The sequence below is a fragment of the Anabrus simplex genome, chromosome 1, assembly GCF_040414725.1.
Source record: "Anabrus simplex isolate iqAnaSimp1 chromosome 1, ASM4041472v1, whole genome shotgun sequence".
Taxonomy (NCBI): Eukaryota; Metazoa; Arthropoda; class Insecta; order Orthoptera; family Tettigoniidae; genus Anabrus; species Anabrus simplex.
The window spans coordinates 829,478,223-829,504,298 of record NC_090265.1 but is presented as its reverse complement, the minus strand read 5'-3'; the positions used below and the strand labels follow the sequence as shown (position 1 = coordinate 829,504,298).

General features: G+C 39.0%; 1 protein-coding gene across 4 annotated transcripts in view; it reads right to left on the bottom strand.

The window, feature by feature from the left end:
• LOC136873914 (protein lin-54 homolog) overlaps positions 1-26,076 on the bottom strand; it is a 264,832-nt gene that overhangs the window by 33,054 nt on the left and 205,702 nt on the right. For 2 of the 4 annotated variants that reach the window (XM_067147255.2, XM_067147284.2), the window contains 2 exons: positions 16,888-17,087; positions 2,337-2,512 (listed from right to left, as the gene is read on the bottom strand). In XM_067147255.2, the coding sequence (XP_067003356.1) occupies positions 2,337-2,512; positions 16,888-17,087 (376 nt within the window). Of the gene's footprint in view, positions 1-2,336; positions 2,513-14,096; positions 14,252-16,887; positions 17,088-26,076 lie in introns of those variants that run through there. The other 2 variants (XM_067147265.2, XM_067147274.2) reach the window with 2 other exon arrangements.

Below are 26,076 nucleotides of genomic sequence, written 5' to 3'. Positions count from 1 at the left end.
TGACTCGGGTTGTGCTAGTAACACAAATGACAGTTACTGCAAAGTGGTACAGTGAGACTTGTCTGCCTCAGGTCATCCTGGCTCTCAAGTAGCTCCGTCCGAGGTCACGGCTCAACACTTGGCTCTTGCATCACGACAATGCTCCAGCACATCGTGCTAATGTAACAATGGATTTTCTTGCCAGATCAGGGTTGACTGTGGTTGATCACCCTCCATAGAGTCCTGATTTTACCCCATGTGACTTCACACTCTTCCTAGAAGTAAAGATGAGGCTGAAAGGGCGGCGTTTTGCATCTGACGAGGAGCTTCTGGCAGCATAGGATCAAGAGTGTGAAAATGTAACTGAAGAAAAGTGGCAGAGTTGGTTCAGTGACTGGTTTCGACGTATGGAGAAATGTATTGAATGTGGTGGAAATTATTTTGGAAGAGTCTAAAGCGTTCACTCACATTGCAAAACTTTCCTAATGCCCTTTGTATTCAACCTATTATGAACCCATACTAACCTATGCAGCTGGATCGTGGACTACAACAAAACGAGGAGAGAGTAGAATACAGGCAGCAGAGATGAAATTCCTAAGAGGTATCAAGGGCAAGAGCAGAAAGGATATATTTTGAAATGAAGAGATAAGGATAAGGACAGGAATCTTGAAACTTCAAAATAGAATAGAAACAACAAAGCTAAAGTGGTACGGGCATATGATGAGAAATGGGAGAAGAGAGGGTGCCAAAAAAGGCTTTTTCAGAAAGTTAACAGGAAAGAGACCACAAGGAAGATTCTGAAAGAGGTGGACAGATTTGGTGTGGGAGTGCATAAAGAAGAAGGGAGGAAAACAAAAAGATGTACTTAAAAAAGGAGAAGAGTGGTGGAGAGACAGGCAGCGATGGAGGTCCTTGATTCACAACCCAACCCGGGAAGCTGGAAATGGGAAATGAAGATGATGATGATCAACCTTCCTGCTATTCTTAAACCTCTGGCAGTATGGTACTGGGTATCGAACTCAGGCCCCCAAGAACGGCACCTATTGTGTTAACCATTACACTGGCGGGCATTCTTAACTCCAAAACACAGACATACAGCATGACTGATGAGTGCTTGCAATGCGCGGGTCGGACACAAAACTATTCACCTATTTGTGCGACATCATCAGAGTTGCAGTAGGCCTACACTACGGAGACCGACATCTCTTAACTACGAAACACAGATGTACCAAATTACTTTGACATGCTTTCATTACGCGGGTCATACAGACGAAACTATTCACAAATTTGTATGATGTCATCGGAGCTGCAGTAAAGCTTGTACCCGCTTCGAAGCGGAATCGTTCTTCTCTTGTATGCAAGATTTATTTTTTCATTTTCTAATATGCGAGGGGGTCTAACATACAAGTAAATACGGTAGTATGGATGAATGAAACCTTTAAAGCTATAAACGACAATTTATTTATTGTTCAAAACAATGAACCATCCTGGACAAAAATATAAGCTGCACACAGTTTTGTCTCATTGTTATCTACACTAAGGTTTTCCTCCACATAGATACTACCTACAATGTCCAACTCCTTAGCTAAATAGTCAGCGTTGAGACCTTCGGTTCAGAGGATCCCGGATTCGATTCCCGGCCAGGCCGGGGATTTTAATCATGTCTGATTAATTCTTCTGGCTCGGGGACAGGCTGTTTGTATTTGTTCCAACACACTTCTCTTCATACTTAGACAACACAACACACCAGACTACCTACCAGCACAGACATATGCAATAGTGATTACATCCCTCCACATAGGATTGGCATTAGGTAGGGCATCCGGCTGTAAAACAGCGCTAAATGCACATGTGCGATGCAGGTCACACCTGCGACCCTACAGGCATGGGAAAAGTGGCAGAATAAGAAGAATATACTACCTAAAATAAATTTAGATATCTATAGCGAATGTAAACAAGAGCAATACCAAGCAGCTGTGAGAGACACTATTCATAATATAGTACTTTGTCCCATGTGTATTCTATTTACAGTACTCTCACAAACAACATTATTTTATTTCTCTATTCTTCTTCTTCTTCTTCTTCTTCTTCTTCACTGATCCCTTCTGCCTCTTGGTGTCAAATCATATTTCTCTCTTTCTCTGTTATCATTTTCCATGCCTCTTCTGTGTTTTTGGAATCTCTTCCAACCATATGCTAGGAAATCTCACAGCTCTTCCTCCCTACACATACCTTCCTATTCAAATACAATCATAGTATTAGAATGTACGAGATACATCATTATTATGCATCATATGCCACTGAAACAAGAGCAAAATAGTCACCTATTATCTGTGTTATTCCATTAGAGAACATACCTTCTGTTTTACTAGCGCATTCTATAATTTGAACTAGACATCGTCCGAATTCTTCAATGATTAGTTGCTCCGTCTCTTCCTCATTCTTATGAAATCGTTCAGCTTCCTCAGAACGAGCAAGTAGACACTGACACGTGGCATCCAGCACTTCCTGAGTCATGAAGTTGAAAGGTTGCCTGAAACACATAGATTAACAATTTATGATGATGAATGGAATTTTGGTGATGGAATTAAAGAAAAAATTGTAGCAAGAGATAATTTACTACTATTGGTTCAGCATTCCACTGACTGCTCTTACATATTTCAGAGACATGAAGGTGATGATATTTTGTAGTACAGGAGTTCTTGTATGTGCCAGTAAATCTCTTGACATGAGGATGGAATATCTGAGCCCCTTCAAATACCACCCAACCCATGGTGAATGGTAAGGCACTCAGTCTGGAAAGATGTGTGGCATGGGCTACACTCAACTTACACAATCTCAAAGATTAAAAAAGAGGAGGAAAATTAAAAATAAGCAACGAAAGGTTGTACTTAAATTTTATGGACTGTCTAATGCATAATTCTATTTTATGAGCTGTACACCATGGTCCAGTGGGGTTTGCAAGCTCCCAGTAAGACTTTGTCCATGCTTTCTGTGTGCAGTTCTTAACGTTAGTTATGGTTATTAAACAGGAGGATAGATGACGTGAAAAAAAGCCTTTAACTGTCCGCTGTAGGCTATTATTTATTTCTCCTTAGCACATGTGGGGAATAAAATGAATTTACTATGTTTCCTACATATTAACGGACTTTGTAAGCAACTATCAGTTCACGTGCTCCCATTATCTAATTTTCATGCTTCATCTTACCAAGCTTTCCATGACATAGTAAATAATTTTATAAAGATCAGGAGAATTAAAAAAGAAACCACACACATAAATGTTAAGATGATACAAAGTTGTCATTCTTGTGTGAAAAACAACAAAAAAAGTAATTTTGGCACTTAATGTTGCAAACATAAGTTTTAAATTTGAAAAAAGAAAGGAGTTGAAAAAAAATTTGAAAACTGAAAATAAGGCAAGTTTTATACTAAATAATGTTCTTAGAGTACTTTTTTTTTTCAATTTTATTATATATTTGATTTTTAATAATGGACTTTTTTTTCGAATAGGGCTTTAGGTTTACAGTAACTTATTTAAATTTCTTTATACCAATGCATTTAAAGTATGTTCTGTTCACATAATAAAGTGTCCAGCATTCCAATATTACATCATAATGAAGAGGAAGGAACCACATCTGCTTTGCAGCTGGCAGTCCAGCCATCAGCAATCATTCCAGTAAGCAGCTAAGATAGTGCAGAACCTTCATGTATTACGTAGAAGTCTTGACATATGATAACAGAATCTGTTCGCTAAAAGTATTCTAAAATATCTCTATTATTTGTCACTCCTAGTAAACATCAGATTGCCTATATTTTTCAATACAATACATACATTATCATTATAGACTGTTATGCCTTTCAGCGTTCAGTCTGCAAGCCTCTGTGAATTTACTAAACGTCGCCACAATCCTCGATTTGCAACAAGTGTTGTAGCCTCATTTAGTTCTATACCTCTTATCTTTAAATCGTTAGAAACCGAGTCTAACCATCGTTGTCTTGGTCTACCTCTACTTCTCTTACCCTCCATAGCAGAGTCCATTATCCTCCTAGGCAACCTATCCTCCTCCATTCGCATCACATGACCCCACCACCGAAGCCGGTTTATGCGTACAGCTTCATCCATTGAGTACATTCCCAAAATTAGTCTTTATCTCCCCATTCTGAGCCATCCTGCCATTGTTCCCATCTGTTTGTACCAGCAATCATTCTTGCTACTTTCATGTCTGTTACTTCTAACTTATGAATAAGATATCCTGAGTCCACCCAGCTTTTTTTGCTCCCATAAAGCAAAGCTGGTCTGAAAACAGACCAATCTAAAGATAAGTTTCATCTGGGAGCTGACTTCCTTCTTACAGAATACTGTTGATCGCAACTGCGAGTAAACTGCATTAGCTTTACGACACCTTGATTCAATCTCACTTACTATATCACCATCCTGGGAGAACACACAGCTTAAATACTTTAAATTATCGACCTGTTCTAGCTTTGTATCACCAATCTGACATTCAATTCTGTTGAATTTCTTACCTACTGACATCAATTTAGTCTTCGAGAGGCTAATTTTCATACCATACTCATTGCACATATTTTCAAGTTCCAAGATATTAGACTGCAGGCTTTCGGCACAATCTGCCATTAACACCAAGACGTCAGCATAGGCCAGACTGCTTATTACATTTCCACCTAACTGAATCCTTCCCTGCCATTTTATACCTTTCAGCAAATGATCCATGTAAACTACGAACAGCAAAGGTGAAAGATTACAGCCTTGTCTACCCCCTGTAAGTACCCTGAACCAAGAACTCATTCTACCATCAATTCTCACTGAAGCCCAATTGACAACATAAATGCCTTTGATTGATTTTAATAATCTACCTTTAATTCCATAGTCCCCCAGCATTGCGAACATCTTTTCCCTCGGTACCCTGTCATATGCTTTCTCTAGATCTACGAAACATAAACACAACTGCCTATTCCCCTCGTAGCATTTTTCAATTACCTGGCGCAAACTGAAAATCTGATCCTGACAGCCTCTATGTAGTCTGAAACCACACTGGGTTTCATCCAACTTCCTCTCAACGACTGATCACACCCTCCCTTCCAAGATGCCAGTGAATACTTTGCCTGGTATACTAATCAATGAGATACCTCGATAATTGTTGCAATCCTTCCTGTTCCCTTGCTTATAGATAGGTGCAATTACTGCTTTTGTCCAATCTGAAGGTACCTTATCAACACTCCATGCTATTTTTACTACTCTATGAAGCCATTTCATCCCTGCCTTCCCACTTCATAAAAATAAAAGAACCTAACATTTTTACCATAAAATCTATTTTCTCCACAAGCTCTGCTTTCTACCTGACTGCTTAGTGCAGTGTGTGCCAAGAGAGTAATGGTAATGCAAAATTCTCACAATGCAGACTTGGTTTAATTTTTGTAAGAGTTCTGAAGACTTATGATACCAGCTATGGTGAGCCAGTCACCAGCAAATGGTCTTCGTTACCACAGTTGAATGTTCACAATAAGGTCATTAGCAGAAAGGAAACTACTTCTGGCTTATACTCGGATATCATTCTCACCTGCACAGGAGGATTGACATTTCAGAAAATGCATCACACAGGAGAGCTTCCTTCTGCTTCCCTGCTTCATCAGGATGGCGGGCATCACACACATTGAGGGGCCATCTTGACAGATCATCTTTCTCTTATCCTACACTTCCCACCTGATGAAGCTGGGACACAGGGACTGAGAAGATATGGATGAGCTGTGTATGAGATAGCTCATCTATTTCAAGATGGTCGTGTATGAAGATGTGGAGATTATCATTATACTTCCTTTTGTGTTTTAATGTTAATTCTTCTCTCCTCTTTTTGTTGCTCCCTATTCTCACCCTGACCTGTCACTGTAAGTAATAGAAAAGAAACTAATGCCAAATCAAGTCATATACAGGGCAAGTCTCTCTTCTATAGCAAAATGCAAGGAGGTGGCTGGGGAGATGATAAGGGTAGTAAGCTTGCGTGGTGCCGACGGACGACACTTCGAGCAACTGCTGTGATATTGTTTCTTATTGTTTCTCACCAAACCCAGAGTAGACTCTGCTACACAAGGTGCCTCATCAATAGTATGCCCGCAGACTACAATATGAAAAGGTCTCATACACACTCACTAATCTCACTTACCCTTAAACTGTGTATATCATGAGTGTTACTGAGATCTGACAGTTGCTCTAGCGTAATCAGATTCAGGCTTGGATTCGCACTTGCTCTCTTAACAGCATTCTGTCATAGTACAAAAAAGGTAGTGAAATGGATTATGTATCTTGGATTCGTTATCCTCCCTATCACCTCCTTTCTCTTTTTAAAGGAGACACTTGCCCTGATAGGAACATGAAAAAGATTTACAGTAAAACCTTGTTAATTCGAAGTCGTTGGGATTAAAAAATCGGACTTCGAATTACGTGATTTCGAATTAACCGCCAATTTGCAATTCAGAAGTACCAACCCTTGCTGCGTTACAAAATATTCTAAGGCCCGTTACTGCATGCAGTTAACCTTGAATCACAGTTTGTACCTTTCAAATGCCATGAAAAAAAAAAAAAACTTTTTCCAAAATATATCCAAGAAGGTGCATGTACAGTATTCAAATAATGCACTTGGATATCTCACTGGCAAACATAACCTCAAAAAAAAAAAAAAAAAAAAAAAAAGAGAGAGAGAGAGAGAGAGAGAGAGAGAGAGAGAGAAGCACGATTTAAAGACAAGGAGAAATCTATGCTGGCTCCCATGAGCAAGTGCTTTATTTATTGGATTAGTATACTGTATGCATTTTAGATGCCTTGTATTTACACAAGTACCCGATGCCCTTAAAATCAAACTTTCCTATGACTATCCTTGTACGATTTCCCGCCATGGCACTTCTGTCGTACTTCAGAAATGTAAAACACTTGCTGTATCACAAAGTATTCTAAGAACCATTAATACATGCAATCACCTCGATTCACAGTTTAAACCTTTCAAATGCCATGGAAAAAACTATTTCCGAAATGTATCCAACAAGGTGCATTTACAGTGTTCAAATAATGCACTTCGATCAATCACTGACAAACATAACCTCACGCAACGAAAGAAAAAAATCACACAATTCAAAGACGACGATAAATGATGCTGGTTCCCCTGTGAAAATGCATTATATTTTGGATTTCTGTACTGTTTGCATTTTTAGATGCTTTGTACTGGCATGGAAAGTGCCCGACGCCCTTAACCCTCCAGTACTCGCGCGGTGTAAAATATTACCCCATTCTTTCATGTACATTTACTGTAACTTAAAAAATGAAATTATGGTCTTTTCATGACCCACCTGACCAAGGGCCGTATAAAAGAATAAACCACAATTAATATAACTCCTATTCTTGCCATTAATACATACACCATTCAGAAAATAGATGTCTTTCATAACTTCAAAGCAGAAAATCTCGTTCATAATAAAACTCGAGTGCATGTAGTCTTAAAAACTAGAAATATGAAAATCAATTACACTTCATTACTATTTGAACACTGACGTTTAGTCTTTTTTAGTCACTACAGGTTTTCTTGTTGAGGTATTCTTCACACACAGTACTGAAATGGTCTTGGCACACATACTTTTCACACATCACACAAGAGTTTCAGCTTTTCCTGTCCCGACTTCTAGGACATACAGCACACCGTCCAGATGATCCTGGTGTGTTTCTCTTCAAGGGTGGAGTCAGAGAGGTCTGGGAAATTTCTTCCTTACCATTTCAACTAATTTGCAAGGCTTTCACTCTGATATTGTGTGGCAAAGTTGTTTGGTCCGCTAAACGGCCATCCTAGATTTCACCAGTTCCATTGCAATTGAGCTTTCATCAATAAAAAATTAAACAATGTCATTGGATCTGTAACGCCACGTGTTTTCAGCCTAGACTCAGGCAAGTATTATGAAACTTCGTTGTGAGCATGAGTACGAATGATTTTAGGAGGCACTACGTGCTTCATTTAGTCACACCATCACGTCCATAAATGTAGTTTTGGTGGGGCCTGTTTGTAGCGTCGTCATTTTCACTCCCTGATGCATTGGCACAGTCCTCTTCACGTAAGTCACCGACATCCTGTTCTGAGAGTGAATCATGCTCTGATGTTTTTATGTTGTCCTCTTCACCGTCGTCTTCTGAATCCCCTAATTCTTCGTCAGGTCATTCAGAAAGGAGTTGACGAATTAGTTCCTGGTCCTTGAAAATGATCTCGGCTCCTACATCAGGACTCATATTTACTGTGTATACTGAAGTAACTAGTCGTTCACACAATAAACACACACACAAGAATGAAAATTAACAAAACACGAGTCGGCCATTTTACTTCCGCCAGTGCTCGCATAGGGCAATATGTTACCCTAGTAAACTTTATGTCACTGCTGAAAACGTACTGACGCACGAAGATTTATGACAGACAGCTCAGGAGGTGCCACACAGTGTCCTTGAAAGGTACACAACAGCCCAGTGTACAGTACGTGACAGAAAAAATCGGCGGCCGTTTTCCAAAGGTTGGGGTAATTTATTACCCCGCATGAGTACTGGAGGGTTGAAACATTGTGGCTTATCGAACTTTCCTATGGCGAGGGGATAAAGTTTCTCGCTTCCATGTGCATTGCAACACACTACAATGACCCCCATACCCCAACGTTGTACGATACCCCGGCTGGCAGTTTCTCCTTTAAAACCATAAGACCGTTTGGGCTCGCATTAAAATAAAGCAATGCAGTTTCATCGGCAATGACAATATTGTTCGGTGCCTACGAATTTATTATAGGAGCCACGTTTTTCGTCAACTGTCGGCATCGCCAGTGTTCGTGGATTCTGTTTATTCCCACACTGCCTGTTGCATGATATTACGGCGTTCTTTAAAAGGTTGAACACAAACGAATTCCGATTTCATTCAACTTAGCAATCATGAAGCGCGCTGTAGACCCACCAAAGTGAGTGTAAGTGCGGAAAGCTACCCCTCCACGTTCCGGAACACACATTCTATTATGACGTGGATAAATTTTGAGTTGAAATTACTCTGTAACATACTGTTTTAAAATGTAAAAGCAGTTTCGAATTAAAAGCCTGAATTTCGGTAATGGGGCCGACACTGTACTTTGAATTACGAATTATCCGTAGTTTGAATTAAACAATTTAAATAACATGCAAAACTGCATCTCATGTTTCCGGGAACGAGAGCTTCTTCGAATTAGGCGGGATTTTGAATTATCGAGGTTCTACTGTATTTATTTATTGTATGGCAAAGCAACTGCAATGAATTATTACCAGGCTTCAGATAATTATAAATCTTGCATATTGCATATTTGGAGTAATTTTATCTCAGTAGTGCATATTTTGTGTTTTTCTCCTGTTAGGTCCTATTTTAAAAGTATTCTGCATCTTGAGTGAAGACATTAGCTTCTTCAGGGCAATATTGGAAAACAAGGCATGACTTTGAGGTACCGTAAGTGTTGGAAACCTGTGCATGACTCATGCCATGTTCAAGAAATTGAGCTGTGTTGGTTATCACCAGGTAGGCTGCTTGACAGGTGGGAAACACATTTAAAATTAACAACACCAGCTCGACATCCTGCCATAAATTTGTCTACCTGCAACCCAATTAGGCAAGTACTGATTTCTGGACTGTCATTTACAACAGGGCTGTCTTTTCCCTCCCACTTTGTAAATTTACAAAAATCTCATTAAGATGTTCCTGCAGGGGACAAGGAAAAAGAACATGTTAAGTGAGAAAACATATGACTGAATAAATGAATAAAAACTATCCAACAGGGATATAGAAACACTAGATACATTTTCTGACATGAGGGTATTTTACATTGTGTATCCGCGGGTACAGTTAAAACTATATCTACCGTTTCTAAAGATGAGAGGATAGTATTAAAAGGGTGTCAAAAACATGAGAACAAATATGAAAACCTTTTCCGCTGGGGCCAATAAAATAACACGAGTGCAATGAAAGGTGTGAAAAACTCCAGACAACAAATGTTTAATATCAATGTATTATGACAGATCATACTTTCTGAAACAAATGTTAGTAGAAACCTTACATTTTGGATTAGTGGGTTCTTAAACATTATTTTCTGGTCACACTCTTATATAATGAACTGCAGGTTACACTCAGCCACGTGCGACTACGAGAGAATGACTTTGGCCGCCATTTTGAATCAGACAAAACTTCGACTAACTCGAGTAATCAAGTCGAAACTCGAAGGTGCGAGTTTCAACATTCGCGTCACCTCTGTGTTTTTAAAGATGTGGGTGCCAGTCCAATTTCTGAAAGATTTTGTCTTCATTAGTGAGGAATTTCCCAACTTTTTCTGTATTCATAATTAGGCTATCACAAGACAATTATGTACCAAACTAGTCAACTTCACACAATTATATTCCTAATCTAGATGTATTCTATCACACGGCATATAGTCGCTACCCTTCACTTTACCACTCAACACAAAATGAATGAATGGAATGCGACATATAAGCACAAACAGACTCGCTGTGTTATTCAACAATTACACTGCTAACCAGCCTGAGGTTAATGGCTTACTCCCCAAAGGCGCAACTTATACTGTGAAGTTCAGGAATTCAAGGCCTTTTCCCGTTATCATGCAACTGTAGCAAGGGCTCTTACCCGGGTTGGAAATCACGTTCCTTTCACAAGAGATGACAAATAACCTTTTCTGGGTAAGGAAAAATGTGATCGCACTAAGCGATAATAGAAAAAATTTGTGATGTGATAAGTGAGGTATATTTTACATGGATTTAACACGATGACACTAGGGACTTTGAATTTACGACATGCTATGCTGGAAAACATGTTAATGAGGGACCCACTAACGAGGTTTCACTTTCATGCACAATTAGTTCTTGTCCGGCATGGTTTGGTTGTGGTTCATAGTACATTAATGGGCTGTGATGTTGCTACTTAATTTACAATGCCTAAAGAGAGGAGAACTGGTAGTGATGTATTGAAAGAGTATGTATGCGAGTCTGAAGACTTTTCAACAGACAGAAGTATTTTGTTTTGCAAATATTGCAGCATCACAGTTGTAATCGCAATTCCAAAGTATGAAGTTCCAACATCATCTTGAAACAATGAAACGCAATCAATTGGAAGCGATAAAATTCAAACAAAACATAAAGTAGCTATCTCTACGCTCTCTAGATCCTTGAACCATTATCTAGTTGTTTCACAGAATCCCAGGGTTTTAGGTTCATGCATGCCAATCCGCTGTTCTATTTTGTCAGTAGGGTCAACAGATTTAGGGTTTCCATTTGAATTGATATCCAAGGGTACGATCTGTTTGTTCTCTTTCTCAGTTTCAATCAGAGAAGACTGAGTTCTGAAAAGTCAGATATATTACGGCTTGGATTGGTTCTTAATACTTGAAGACTTCTTTTATTCTTGGGAGCAATACTACATTTAGTACAAACTTGCAAAGCCTGTCATATGTTCAACAAAGCCCTTCAGTAGCTCTTCTCCAGAGTTCTTTTTCTAACCTTCATACTGCTGTAGCAGAAAATGAGGAATTAGGATGAAAATAAGATACAGGCTGCTGAAACAAGTATTCAGATGATGGATGTAAAACAAGTCAGGACAGAAGACGGCTGTAGTAATAGATTAAAGAACACTACAGCATCATCCATACTCTGATGATATGGACAAGTGCAGAGGATAGGAGACTAAATAGATCGTCCAGGGTAATATACAGGCATATGATACACTCAATAGAGATTATTGTCAGTAAGGCCAAAGCCCGAAGGCTGGTTGGATCCACAAATTACACCTCAAAAGGTTATGTGGCCATAAGAAAACAGCAATAATCAATGGCTGCATCAAATGAGGCATACTAGGCAAGATGAAGAGTAAGATAGTTTACCCCCATTTCCTCACTGGGCCAGATTGAATGACCCCATGAGCAGCACTCAACATAACGTCGCACTAGTAGTGCTCCAAATATCATTATTAGCACCATTCATACTAGGACTTTGGTGAAAGTTAAATATTGCTCTGGCCTGTGCCAAGAGAGACAGCTCTTTAAGTTGCATGGGCTGAAGTGATAGGTGCTTTAAAGAAGTACATTTTTAATCCAAACTTTCCAAGTGTCAGCAACCTTTCTGCTTTATCTGTGCATTAGGGCAATCTACTATAAATGTGAAAGCCTCAAGTAATGGAATGAAGAAAAACTGCTATACTGGTACGGTATAGTTATTGTGGTATTGATTTTAAAAACTAACCTGTTCTAAAAAACACTCATAAAATGTTGCATGCTGCCATAATCACCATGCTGCAGTTTCTATGTCACATCTCTCTTAAAAGGCATTGCTACAGCCTCTCTAGCTGTATTGTCAGTAGACCTGTGCCGCATATGTAATGGGCACATTGATACATGTAGTGCTCCACATTACTGTAGTCTCTGCTCTACATCTCAAACTGGCCATGGTTTGGCAGTCGCCTCGCAGGATACAACTGACTACATCAGGCAAACGCATGTCTCCGATTTCTTCAACTTCCACCTATCCATGATTACTATAACGACCCTGTTCCATACAATAACAAACAACATGCAACCAAAACATTTTCTAATGTTCAACTGTGAACAAACTCATATGAACAAATATCCCTCTCACCACGCACAATCTAGTAAGTTGTAGGAAAACTTGTTTGCTTCTAACATGAGCCTGTATCATACACCTTTAGTTAGAGAACACCATCCCAGTGCACAGATAAAGCCGAGAGATTGCTGACAAATCAGGAGTTTCGACTGAAAATCTACTTCTACTTATCCAAAGCTTACTACTGATGACCCAACTTACTCTTAGCTGTATATATCTAAAGCATGCACTACAAGGTTAAGAAACCATTGAAGCTGAAGAAAAGAAATTGTCCTGGGACAGGACGTTACACTAAGAAAGAATACTGAATATTTTGAGCAAAGGAGATTATGTTTTATATCTAGTGGGATTTCAAAGATATTCTTTATTATGTCAGCAGGTGATCAAATATGTACTGCAGCCAGTTGGATAAATAAGATTCATTCATTTCCAAGTCCAGACCAAATAATGTTTTACCAGTTACGACTCTGCTGATTGCAGCCATATTATGTCTACAAGTACAGGCCGTGAAAGCATCAGTGTTAACGTACTGTACTGGATGGGAATAATCGCAAAGGCAACAACATGCTGGGCTATGGCTAGCAGACAGGTGAATGCCAAATCTTTAGTAGATTCCCCAGCCACCAACTCCCCAGTCTAGTGACAGGTGACGATTGTTTTAGAGCATTAGAGGTAAGCCTAAGTTCAGAATTTGCGTCTTTTTATAACCTACTACAGTATTTAATGCCTTGTTTTTTTTCAATGTAAGAATTAAAAGTGACTGTTGTACCAGCTGTAGCCTACTGTATACTGTACATGAATACTTTCCTTTTAACCCGATGAGTGCTACGCCCGCCTACATACGGGCTGAAGCAGCCCGTCCAGCACTGCTACGCCTGTCTATAGAAGGTCCACGAGAACTCAAAATAATATTAAACATAAGTGTAGGATTTTCCATTTGCATTTAGATTTATAAAGAACTAACATTTATAAACATTTAAACCTAATAACCCCACTGATGTGTTAAAAATTGAGGCTTCTACAAACTTTTTTACATACGAATTTTAAACTCAGCACTGAGGTACCAAAGAGTCAACTGCAAACTCAGCACTTAAAAGGCTAAAGCAACACAAACTATAGTACATACATGTATTGTTATTTTAGATTGCTCTAAGCACTGTAAGTGGGCAGGCAGGCAGGCAGGCAGGCAGGACCACAATGACGTTATTACGTCACAAGCCGTGAAGTTTGGGCGAAGTTCTCCCAATCATTCTAAATCACTGCAGCGATATAAGAGATTGAAAGAGAGGCAGAAAACAATGAAAGAAAGAGGGCAGAAATCAACGTCATTTTCAATTTACATTGTAAGAAATAAGTTATTTGGAGACCTTCAGAAATGTTTGCCATCCTCAGTCATATCATATAGTATTAGTTTCTATAAAAGGAAGCCTTGGGCCTTAAATTTTACCTTGTTTGATGCATCTGATTCCTCAGTTCACTGAGTGTTGTGGGATGAGTCAAGGAGGGCGAGGCAGAAACAAAATTTCATCAGCAATTTTGAAATGGGCAGATAGTGTCATACCTGACAGTGACGTGGAAGAAATCACTTTGGACAGACAACTGCTATGGACAAAATAAGAATGTGAATATATTATAATGTGTTTTTTCTGATTACTGCACAAGTATCCACAAATTAAGACCATAACTCAGAAGTTTCTACTAAAAGGTCATACCTATATGGAGGCTGACAGTGTTCATGCGTTGATAGAGAGGAAACTGAATAATATAAGCATTTTAACATCCTAGGACTGGCAACAATTGGTAAGACAAACTTCCAGCAAGTACATTGTTCATAATATGAAACTTGAAGAATTTACGGAGAGTTGCCCCAGTTAAGTTAGGACGATTTTGACGTACCTTTTGTCTTAGATGATTCCTTTTCTCCAGACCTGGTTGTGCTTGACGTGATAACCACGCGCACGGTCTATTGTCCTATATCTCAATTTCCACTGTAGAAGACTTTGATAGAGTACAGGAAGAATATTTTCTCATACCTCCTCGCCCATTTTCCAAAGACACTCATTAGTGGTGCGACGTCTAGAAGAAAGCCCTCTTTTCAGGAGGCCAAAGCCACAGAAATCCATTGGCAAGGCATCTGGGGATTTGACAGGGATGTCACTAAATGGTATGACATGGACACCCATCTCTGCTTCTTTTCTCTCATAGTAAGTGACTGATGATTTGGCAGCACGACTGGATGCTTTACCCATGTCGATCCCGACATTTGAAGCATCCTCACCGTACAGCCGACAATTATCCCTGTTGAAACAGGGATCCATGATTCTTCTGGAAGTAGGTAGCATTGATCTTCACATATTTCGGCACTCTGAGGAGTCTGAGTTTACCCTGAGCACAATATCCTGCCACTACCATGAACTCCCTAGTTCTTTGTTTCCCTTGACGAAGTTCGAGTGCCCCTTTTGGCCTTTGGGGCGACAGTAAATCGTCTGGGGCTTGTTGGTGTCATCCAAATAAACTACAGCTTTATCCAGGGTAACAACTGACTGCCATCTATCCCCTGCTAGGTGGTTTTCGTATAATTTTCTGGCATTTGTGAAGCGTTCATTAATGTGCCTTATGCCACTTTGCCAGGTTCAGATCATCTTTAATTATACGGTAGACTATACTTTTAGATCTGCTTGTGTAGCTAGCAAAGTGTCTTTTGAGTTGGTGGATTTTCCTTCAGGACAGCAGCCTTTACCTTCTTAATGATGTCTGGAGTCCTGAAGGTTCGAACTCTCTTCCGGGGCAGTTTTTTCGAAGTTGTTGTTTCTAGCGGGAAACTATCCTGGAGTAATTTTATCACATTAACTACAAAGGACATACTAGTGTTGAGACCTTTCATTTTACACTGTTATAAAATTCTTGACTTGATAATGGGAAATTAGCATTGGAAAGACCAACAATGTAGCATTGTTATTTATCTGCAATTCGGCAGGCCATAAGGCAACAACAGTATGATATGACCGTATAAAGCACTTCTCTAAATCATACTGACCAGACAGGGGAAAAAGAAAAGACAAGACATACAACTGCTTCCAGGGGTGGCACATGCGTTCAAGGTCGCGCTCTGTATTTTTTTTTAAAATTTGCTTTACATCGCACCGACACAGATAGGTCTTATGGCGACGATGGGACAGGGAAGGGCTAGGAGTGGGAAGGAAGCAGCCGTGGCCTTAATTAAGGTACAGCCCCAACATTTGCCTGGTGTGAAAATGGGAAACCACGGAAAACCATCTTCAGGGCTGCCGACAGTGGGGTTTGAACCCACGATCTCCCGAATACTGGATACTGGCCGCAATTAAGCGACTGCAGCTATCGAGCTCGGTGCGCTCTGTATTAACTGGGGCAACCCTTCGTAAAAGGTTCAATTCACTGTATGCCACAAGACTCTGCAAGCACTTCCCTTGTTCAGAGGAAAATGGATATTGAGAAATGGCCATTTTTCCTATCGAAGTCTGTGCAATTACTAGTGAAACAGCAAAACATGGGATATTTCCAAACATCTTTTAACGGTGACGACAAACAGGCCGACTTAGTTAGGTTCCGCAGACATGTACTTAAATTTCCAGCAGATTTGAACCAACTCTCTGATGTTCACAACCTATTTCTCAGCAGAAATATAATGATTTAATGGTGCTATTGCCATATGTTCCCTCAGTTTGCCATGCATTTTATAAAAATTTAAGTAAAAAAAACCCAGATTATCCAGAAGAGGACATAGATGAGATTTAGGATCAAATGTGATATTTATTTCCTTACAGCATGTTATATCCCAATGTGAGTTATGTTCTGTTCATGGAAAATAATTTTACAATGAAATTAATGTGGTTGAATAATATTACTTCTTAAATTCCAAGAAACTATGTCATATAATGCGACATGTTTACGAGAGGTCCATAATATATCTGTAAAATCAGTACAAAATAAAGAAAAGTACATTACATGTGAAGCAACATATGTGATGTCGAAAGTGTAAACTGACAAGATTTCATTACGATGATGCTATTAACAGGCAAGATAATTAAGGGAAAACACAGTAAAACATCTTCAAAATGCTCTCTTGTAAAATTCAATAAATGTGACAGTGTCCTATACCTTCGACACACAGATATATATTCAAATTTTTACACAAATATTACCTTCCTTATTTGTGGTATCTAAAAAAAAAAAAAAAAAAGAAGTAGAAAATATCTTACCTTGATCCACTATGCAGAGACGGCTGCGGCCTGAAGGCGATGTCTTGAATTTGAGCCGAAAGTTTATTCTTGATTGCAGTCTGCTGCTGAACTCTCACTTCAGCAGCTTCTGCCAAATCTCTTAAAGATTTCTTGTCGCTGCTTTCTTCCACATTTCGACAACCAACACATTTACAATTGTTAGAACATGGAATCTTTGCCTGGAATTAAAATAAAATACATGATCCATTAAGGCAAAACAATGAACTAGACTATTTTAAGTTATTAATTTTATTTCCATCAATAACTTATACAGAGAAACCTTCAGGAATGGACACACCCCATAATGGGCAATTATTTGGTGATGAAATTAAAGGAGCAGTTTTGGTTAAAAACAAGTTGTTCTTAAATTGAAAAAAATGTGTATCTTTGTGTGTTACACCGATCTCCCATTATAAGCTCGTCTTTGTGGTGACAGGAGTTTGGCTGACTGGACAGTCAGCCGGCTGTACTGTGTTGCTGCTCAGCACTGTAATTTATGAATCATCAAGTCGAACTACATTTAAGAGTTACTGTACACTGAGAAGAAAAATATGCCAGATCAGTGCTGTATCTGTAAGTGCCATTGATGATACATGAAACATTCTACATTTTCTTTCTACTATTTTCCTAAATGAGACAAATTACTGAGAAGCTAAAAGCTGGATAGCTAAAAAGGCAGAATTTTACACCAACAAACTACAGTGTTGGTTTGGTCATTTTGAGAAAAGCAATTTTGAACAATCTTCAATACTGAATGGAAAAATTAATGCCTAAACTGAAACGTTTGCCACAATCTGCGATTGATCTTCGGTGCGGTACCATTTTCTCGCTATGTGCACTTGCGAACTCTCTCGCTGACATTCGACGGCGATGTCGGAGTCGATTAGTAATAGAGGTCAACTGCTGTTCCGTAAAGAAAATCAGAAATGAACAAGATGATGTTTTCATAATAAATACATAAATAACGCTGTCAATTGCAGTTGTTAACTTGTTAGAAATAAAGGCTAAGTAGACGATCGCTTAATTTTAATACTCAACATTGGAATTAGTACCGGCCAGCCCCGCGGTGTAGGGGTAGTGTGCTTGTCTCTTACCTGGAGGCCCAGGGTTCGATTCCGACCAGGTCAGGGATTTTTACCTGCATCTGAGGGCTGGTTCGAGGTCCACAATTGAGGAACTAACTTATGGTGAGATAGCGGCCCCGGTCTAGAAAGCCAAGAACAACGGCTGAGAGGATCTGTCGTGCCAACCATACACCACCTCATAATCTGCAGGCCTTTGGGCTGAGCAGCAGTCGCTTGATAGGCCATGGCCCTTCCGGGCTGTTGCGCCATGGAGGGGAGGGGGGTACACATGAAATTAAGTAAGAATGTGATACACCTCAAGATATGGCAGAGTGCATCTCTGATTTCGATAAGGCTATTCCCATTTAAATTTATAGCAAGAAGGTTATCATCACTTTCTACTGGCCTCTGATATATGTTTTCATGGTACATACGGGGTTAAGTTAGGTTAGGTGACGCTGTATGAATAGGAAAACGAACAATTGCCACAAAATGCAATTGTTCATCTTCGGTACCGTACCGTTTTCTCACTAGGTATACTTGTGAGCTCTCACTCCTCGACATTCGATGGTGATATGTAGGATGCTAATTAATGCTAATTGATCCCTCCACTGTGGATTACACCAAATATAAACTCCATTCTATTTCACCAGGCCAGCATCACAAACCAAAACTTCGTCCCTATGTTCTTCATGTTTACAATTACGACAATACCTCCGTTTTGAAGTCTCATCAACCATTCTCACGCTGGTATTTTTCACATAGCATTCAAAGTTATCAAGAAGTTAACAAAACTCAATTTAAGAGAGCGATTCTAACCCCGCAACATGTTCCCTGAAAATACCATTATCGACAAATAACGACCGTCATTGTTGCCATTCACAATGCACCATGTACTCAACGACCTTTCCTTTCTACTACACCAAAATTATGCCTAAACATTACGACACCCAATCAAATTTCCTTCCACGCTGGCCAAATTCACCGTTACTTATGGAGCCATATTCACGAACCCGGGACTTCAACCAGACAGCTTTCAGGATGACTAATCTCCTAATGGAGCCTCATTTGGCAATCTCAAAAAACGTTGGAATATTTTCCTAGCTTTCCAAATAATTGTGAAGTGAGGTCAAACCACTGATGCATATTACTGTGTGCACCTTGTCGATACTGTGAACATCAACCAACGGCAGAAATTAATGTTATGCACATTGGTGCCAGACATTTTGTATCCTTTCTCCCCAAACTGCAACCATGTAAATATGTTATTATAAGCTTTGTAATTTCCCAACTTTTCAATAGAGTAACGTCAATATTACTGTGTAGTTGCCCTGTCAATACTGTGATCATCAACCAGCAGCAGAAATTATTGTTATGCACATTGGTGCCAGACACTTTGTATACTTTCTCCCCAAACTGCTTCCATGTAAATATATATTATAAGCTTTGTAATTTCCTAAATTTTCTATTCATTCTGATTCATACCAGACCACCACTGCTGGAAACATAAAATGCCCTGTGGTTTACGCATTGGTGCCAACTACTTGTATCTTTTACCTTAGACTGCCCCCTTGTAAATATGTTAATATAATCCTTTGTAACTCCATATTATTAATGAACATTGTTTTTCTCATTGAAATTTTAGTAACATTTTACTAACATCTCCATTAGTGTAACATCAATATTTCACACGGACCACTGCTGCCAGGCACTTTTAAATATCCTGTGGTCTTACCTATTGGTGCCAGTCACTTATCTTTCCCTTAGATTGCCCCCATGTAAAACATGTTAAGTTAAACTTTGTAAGACATACCCTAACATTTTGACACTGTTATCCTTCACAAATGGTTATTTACAGCCAATGGCTGATATGTTGGTATCCATATTATCAATGAACATTGTTTTTCTCATTGATTACTCCTACTGTAATATATCAATATTATTTCTTAGTAATTACAATTTAATTACAAACCAGGTACCTGATTTATGCCTTGAGGTAGTACTGTGACTGATGATATCTTCCATGGAAGGTGAAACATGTCTCATATGGAAATAAAGATAAATTCCTAATTGTCTAAATTTTTAGTGTATTGAACAGGTGATATATAAATTAATTAGCAGGGAACAGATTTATATATAAATAGATATCTGTTTAGGAAGCCAAAATTAATTATATTTTGCATTATCTTTACGAATCATGACATGTGCAGTTGAAAAATGGAGTATTCATTTTCCATATTTTGGAGTTTAGCACATATGTTCCATATTTTTCGTCATTAAAATCAATATAGTTCATATTTCTGCTAAAAAGTATTAAATTACATTAAATTGGCAGTCCTCTCAATAATGGAGAAATAAATTAAAAAATCTATATTCGAAAAATTACTATTTTAACTGGTGTGCAGGTCATTATCACGCCTGTCCACGTCTGGGCTGATAAAATAAGCTGATAAGTGGTACAAAGAAAGAGAGAGGTTGAGCTCGGAAGTGGTGGAGATCAGCCGGTCAGTACCGTGACTATCTGAATCACACTTACAGCACTGATAAGCTGCATTGCATAACATCGACTGTGTCTGTGCGATAATTTCGTAACTAGGGAAATCTCATTCATCGACGATGTGCTAGAGGTTTCCGGATTAGTTCGTAATTTGGGCATTCCTTTTGATTGCTTCATAACTCCATCTAGTTCACTACCAGTCATTCACAGTTTGAATTAGCAGCGAGACGGATCATAGTGTTCTTGTACGTTCAGTGTGTGCAGTTGTATATTGATATTCATTGAAGATATTAACATTGTTACAATATGCCTAAAGTAGCTCAGCCAACCAGTTTAAAATTGAAAAGTTACGTATCAGAATTTAAAGAAGATGGTTTATCAACTGACAGTAAGATATTATTTTGTAATTTGTGTCATTGTACAGTGATATCTACTCAAAGGTTCCTTGTGCAACAGCATGTTTCAACCAGGTTGACAAACAACGAGATTCCAAGCAGATATAGTTGTTTCTGACACAACCACCAACTTCCAGTGTAACGTCCAAGTTCAACACTGATTTCTGCCGTGCTCTCATCTCTGCTGACATACCTCTCTTCAAACTGAATAATCAGTGCTTCAGGGAATTCCTACAGAAATATACTAAACGATCCATCCCGGATGAGTCAACGTTCAGAAAAACGTACTGTTCAGCCATATACGATGAAACTGTTCGGAAGATAAGGCAAGAGATTAACACGTTCCGTGCGGTTCGGGTCACCATGTGCCCCGAAACATGTTACTCTTATCCGTCGGTGCGAACTTCCCAGAATTGCGAAGTAAGTAACTACGTCCTAGTTACGAATTTCCGTTAACTAATGGCAACATAGTGTTCCAATTGAAGCAAAGGATCGAGGCATACTGCTAGTTTTGATCGGCCCACCGGTGACCCGAAGGAAGTTTTTTTCATCTTCCGTTCATATCGCATCGGGTCACCCTGAGTCCCGATTGTTGTCTGACCTATATTTTTACGCGGGAATCGCTTAGCGCGGTTACGGTGAATGAAGCCTAGAGTGTTGCTGTCCGCAGATCGTAGACTGTTGTTTAAGGAGTACCACCCTTCTGATATCTGCTTTCTACATTGCTCTTAGGAAAGCCAATAGAGGTTATTGGAGTTATTGGAATAGTTATTGACATATTTACTATCTTCCGTATATAATATTTACAAGCAATTTCACGTCCTTTTTTAGGTATGGAGCTTTCACATTCTGACACACCGGCGGCACGGAAAAGAAAGAGGGTTAGGACAGCACTGGGGTGGGCCTATATTACGTTCCGTGCGGTTCGGGTCACCATGTGCCCCGAAACATGTTACTCTTATCCGTCGGTGCGAACTTCCCAGAATTGCGAAGTAAGTAACTACGTCCTAGTTACGAATTTCTGTTAACTAATGGCAACATAGTGTTCCAATTGAAGTAAAGGATCGAGGCATACTGCTAGTTTTGATCGGCCCACCGGTGACCCAATTATTTCCGGGGTCATTTCTGTTTCACGCAATTGTTGAATCGGAACACTGTCGCACAGGTAAATACGCTGGAATGTCTCCTCAACAATAACGCACACAACAAGTGCACATGCATGGTTTAGGATGTCATACTAGGGAGTAAACAAAGTCAAATTCGTCAGGTCACCGGTGACCCGAACCGATAATAACTAAAGGCAGCATCGGGTCACCGGTGGGCCGATACGACGTAACATTAAGTCATCGAAATTCACTGCCGCAGGGAACGTGTTAAAGACGGTCCAATTTGGGTTTTCATTGATCAGACAACAGACAAAGAAGGCAGGCTAATTGGCAACATAATCATTGGTTTGTTAAGCAAAGATTATTGTAAACAGATTCTCTTACACTGTGATGTTCTAGAAAAGTGCGATAACAAAACTATAGCAAAACTGTTCAATGAGGCTATGGGTATCCTCTGGCCACAGGGTGTTAAGTATAATAAAGTGTTACTTTTTATTAGCGATGCCGCCCACACCTTATATGATAAAAGCCGGAGAAGCATTATGTGTTGTATATCCTAAGATGACTCATTTAACATGCGTTGCACATGCCTTTCATCGTGTGGCAGAAGTGGTAAGAACCAGTTACCCCAAAGTAGATTTATTGATTTCCTCAGTGCAAAAAGTTTTTCTCAAAGCCCACAGAAAAGGTCATCTTTTGAAAGAAATGTACCCAGAGATTCCATTACCACCTAAGCCGATTCTAACTAGGTGGAGTACGTGGCTGCAAGCAGTTTAATATTATGTTGAACATATAGACTGTATTAAGAACGTTCTGCATGTCATGGACTCTGAAGATGCAGCCTCAATTGAAGCCACGAAAACAGTTTTCTGTGATACAAATGTGAGAAATGACTTATGTTACATTCAGCATAATTTTTCATGCATCATACAAACACTGAAAAGGCTCCAAAATTCACATCTGTCACTTTCCGAAAGTCGTGAAATTGTGAATAAAATTGTGGAACAACTAAATTGTGGTACAGGTAAAGTTGCAGATGTAGCAAACATGAAGATGGCCACTGTACTTTCAAAGAACCCTGGATATGAAGAAATTACAAAAGTTGCTGCAATGCTGTGTGGTGATATAAGTGTAAAATTAACATTGGAAATAACCCCAGCAGATATTGTGAATTTGAATTATGCCCCCATTACCTCTTCCGATGTTGAGCGCAGTTTCAGTCAATATAAATCTGTCCTTAGAGATAATAGGAGAAGATTCACTTTCCAGCACTTAAAAGAACATTTTGTAATCCATTGTTTTGGTAACAGAGAATAAAAGATTGTGTGTGTGTTCTTCAAATATAATAAAATGAGAAGTGCAACATTATGTTGCATGTAGATCTACTTTTAAGCTTCTTTGAACTTTGATATTAAATAGAAATTAATGTTATATGTGTAATTTTAAGTCCATATATAATTCCATATTTCAATAAAAATAACTAAATATATATGTACATATTTCAATAATTATTAGTACATATAAATCCATTCCCTGCTAATTAGCATCCTACATATTGTCCCTGTTCTGCCAAAACAGCGAAAGTGACAATGTTCTTCCTATCCTTTATTTCCCTTAAGACTGGTCACGCCTTTCAGCCATATATTGTTATGCGGTCCATCAGAACAATTTTCGTTGAGTTCATTTTCCTATGTGCGTGTGTAAAGGAAAATGAACATTAAATACATCACACTCTAGGAGTGGGAAAATGTCATGCAAACATATATTCCTTCAGTATGGTACAGTAAGGTTAATTTTCCTTTACACACGTGCATAGGAAAATGAACTCAACGGAAATTGTTCTGATGGACCGCATATCAATATGTGGCTGGAAGGCGTGACCAGTCTTAAGGGAAATAATGGATAGGAAAAGCAGCGTCACATTCGCCGTTTTGGCAAAACAGGGACGATATAGTATCTTCAATACGGATCCATAATGATATTTATCACTTGCAAGATTCAATGGCGATGTCGGAGTCTATTAGTAATGCCCGTCGACTGCTGTTCTCTAAAAGAAAATTCAACAATTAAAGAAAATAACATGTTTTCATAATAAATGCATAAATAACATAGTCTATAGCAGCTGTTAACTCATAAGAAATAAAGGCTGAAGTAAACGATCGCTTAATTTTTAATGTTATATACCAAAATTAAGCTGGTGTGGTTTTTTTTTTTTTAAATTTGCTTTACGTTGCACTGATGCAGATAGATCTTACGGCAACGATGGGATAGGAAAGGCCTAGGAGTGGGAAGGAAGCGGCCGTGGCCTTAATTAAGGTACAGCCCCAGCTCCAGCATTTGCCTGGTGTGAAGATGGGAAACCATTGAAAATCATCTTCAGGGCTGCCAACAGTGGGGTTCGAACCCACTATCTCCCGGATGCAAGCTCACTGCACAGCCAGCTCGCCCGGTCCGAAATTAAGTAAGAATGGGATATACCTCAAGATATGGCAGAGTACATCACTGATTCAGAGGATAGTTTATATTTATGCGTGTCTAGTTAAATTTCGGAAAAGCTGTTCCCATGTAAATGTGTAGCGAGGGGGGTTATCATTTCTCTACGTGATACGTATACAGTTTGGTTAGGTGAAGCAGTTTAAAGAAGAAAACTGGAACGTTTGCCACAGAGTCCCCTGCAGTGATAGAATTAAATTAAACATACACTTTCACATAGTATTGGATTTAAAAAAATAACAAACGAGCACGACGTAGTGTGGATAACATCTGCGAAAACGCAAGTTTTGAACAAACTGCTTGCCGTTTCATACCGATCTTAATGCGTGTGGGGGTTTTCCCGACTTTTAGAAAAGATTGGATATAACGACAATCCGTACCTTTTTTGCTGTTGTGAATTCTCGTTACAACGGACTTCTACGGTATATAAATAAAAAATAAATACTTGGAGGGAAGAGCTGCACAACATCATAGAGGCTGACAAGGGGTCTGCTTTGCCAGTGTTTGAGGATCTTTATGTGTTAGAAGTCCATCCAATATTGCTATAGTACCATGTCCTTCTCATCTGGGATGTGAAGATTTGGAAAGCTCAGATTTGGATTAGTCACTTCCACGTATGTTCGTAAGACTGTTACAGAAGAAACCACTAAAAAAATTTAGTCTAAATAAGTCGTCTTCATATTCATTTGACTGAAAAACCAGTATAATTCTTGTTTACTTCTGGCAAATGCTACTTTACTATTTTTATCACAAAAACTGGTATGGATCTTTCTTTTTTTTTTCCTAAGACGTTCCCACAAATTTACCCAATAAACAAATGGTTTATGAGCAATGTGACACTAGAGTACATTAGTGCCCAGTCACAGTTTATGTTTTGTTTCCTTGTTTGCTGTGTGTATAATCACGAACTGTCCGACTATATTTAGCATATCCAAAGTGAAAATTTTCATGGAGTGTTATGCACTCTGTAGTTCTCCAAATTTCATTTATTACTGCACTGTCTGCACAACACAGGCATTCCTTGCCTGTAGGCGTAATCTCTCACACTCAACAAGTACGTCAATCTAAATGGGATTTTCTTTCGACTCTGTTTTCCGATATATTGGAGGCTGCTTTTTTAAAATGTTCATTAGTAGGTGGTTAAAATATGGTTTAAATTTAGAAGTCACCACTCACCGAAAGTGTTTGTAATTAATGGCTGGAACACACTGCCGCTGCAGTGTTTATATTAGGAATGCTCCACTCTGCTCCCTGTTCTGACATCATCCACTGAAATGTAACAACGCATTTACCATGGAATGGCTGGTCTAACTGCAGTGGGACAAACTCATGATACTGAATTAACATTTTTCACATTTTCTGATATTCTGTTCAAATAGTATGTTTAACCCGAACTGCTCCTTTAAGCAAGACTCTTTATGAATATTCAAAATACATCTGTTATTACCTCCCTTACATGACATGTGATTTGGAGAACTTGTGCCATTTACTGTATATGAATGCAAGCAGTTTAAGTGAGAGATCATTCACTTCCACCCATACATTAAAAAATAATAATAAAAAACTTTTTAAATAATTTATTGAGCAGACGTATTAGTAATGCCGGGAATGAA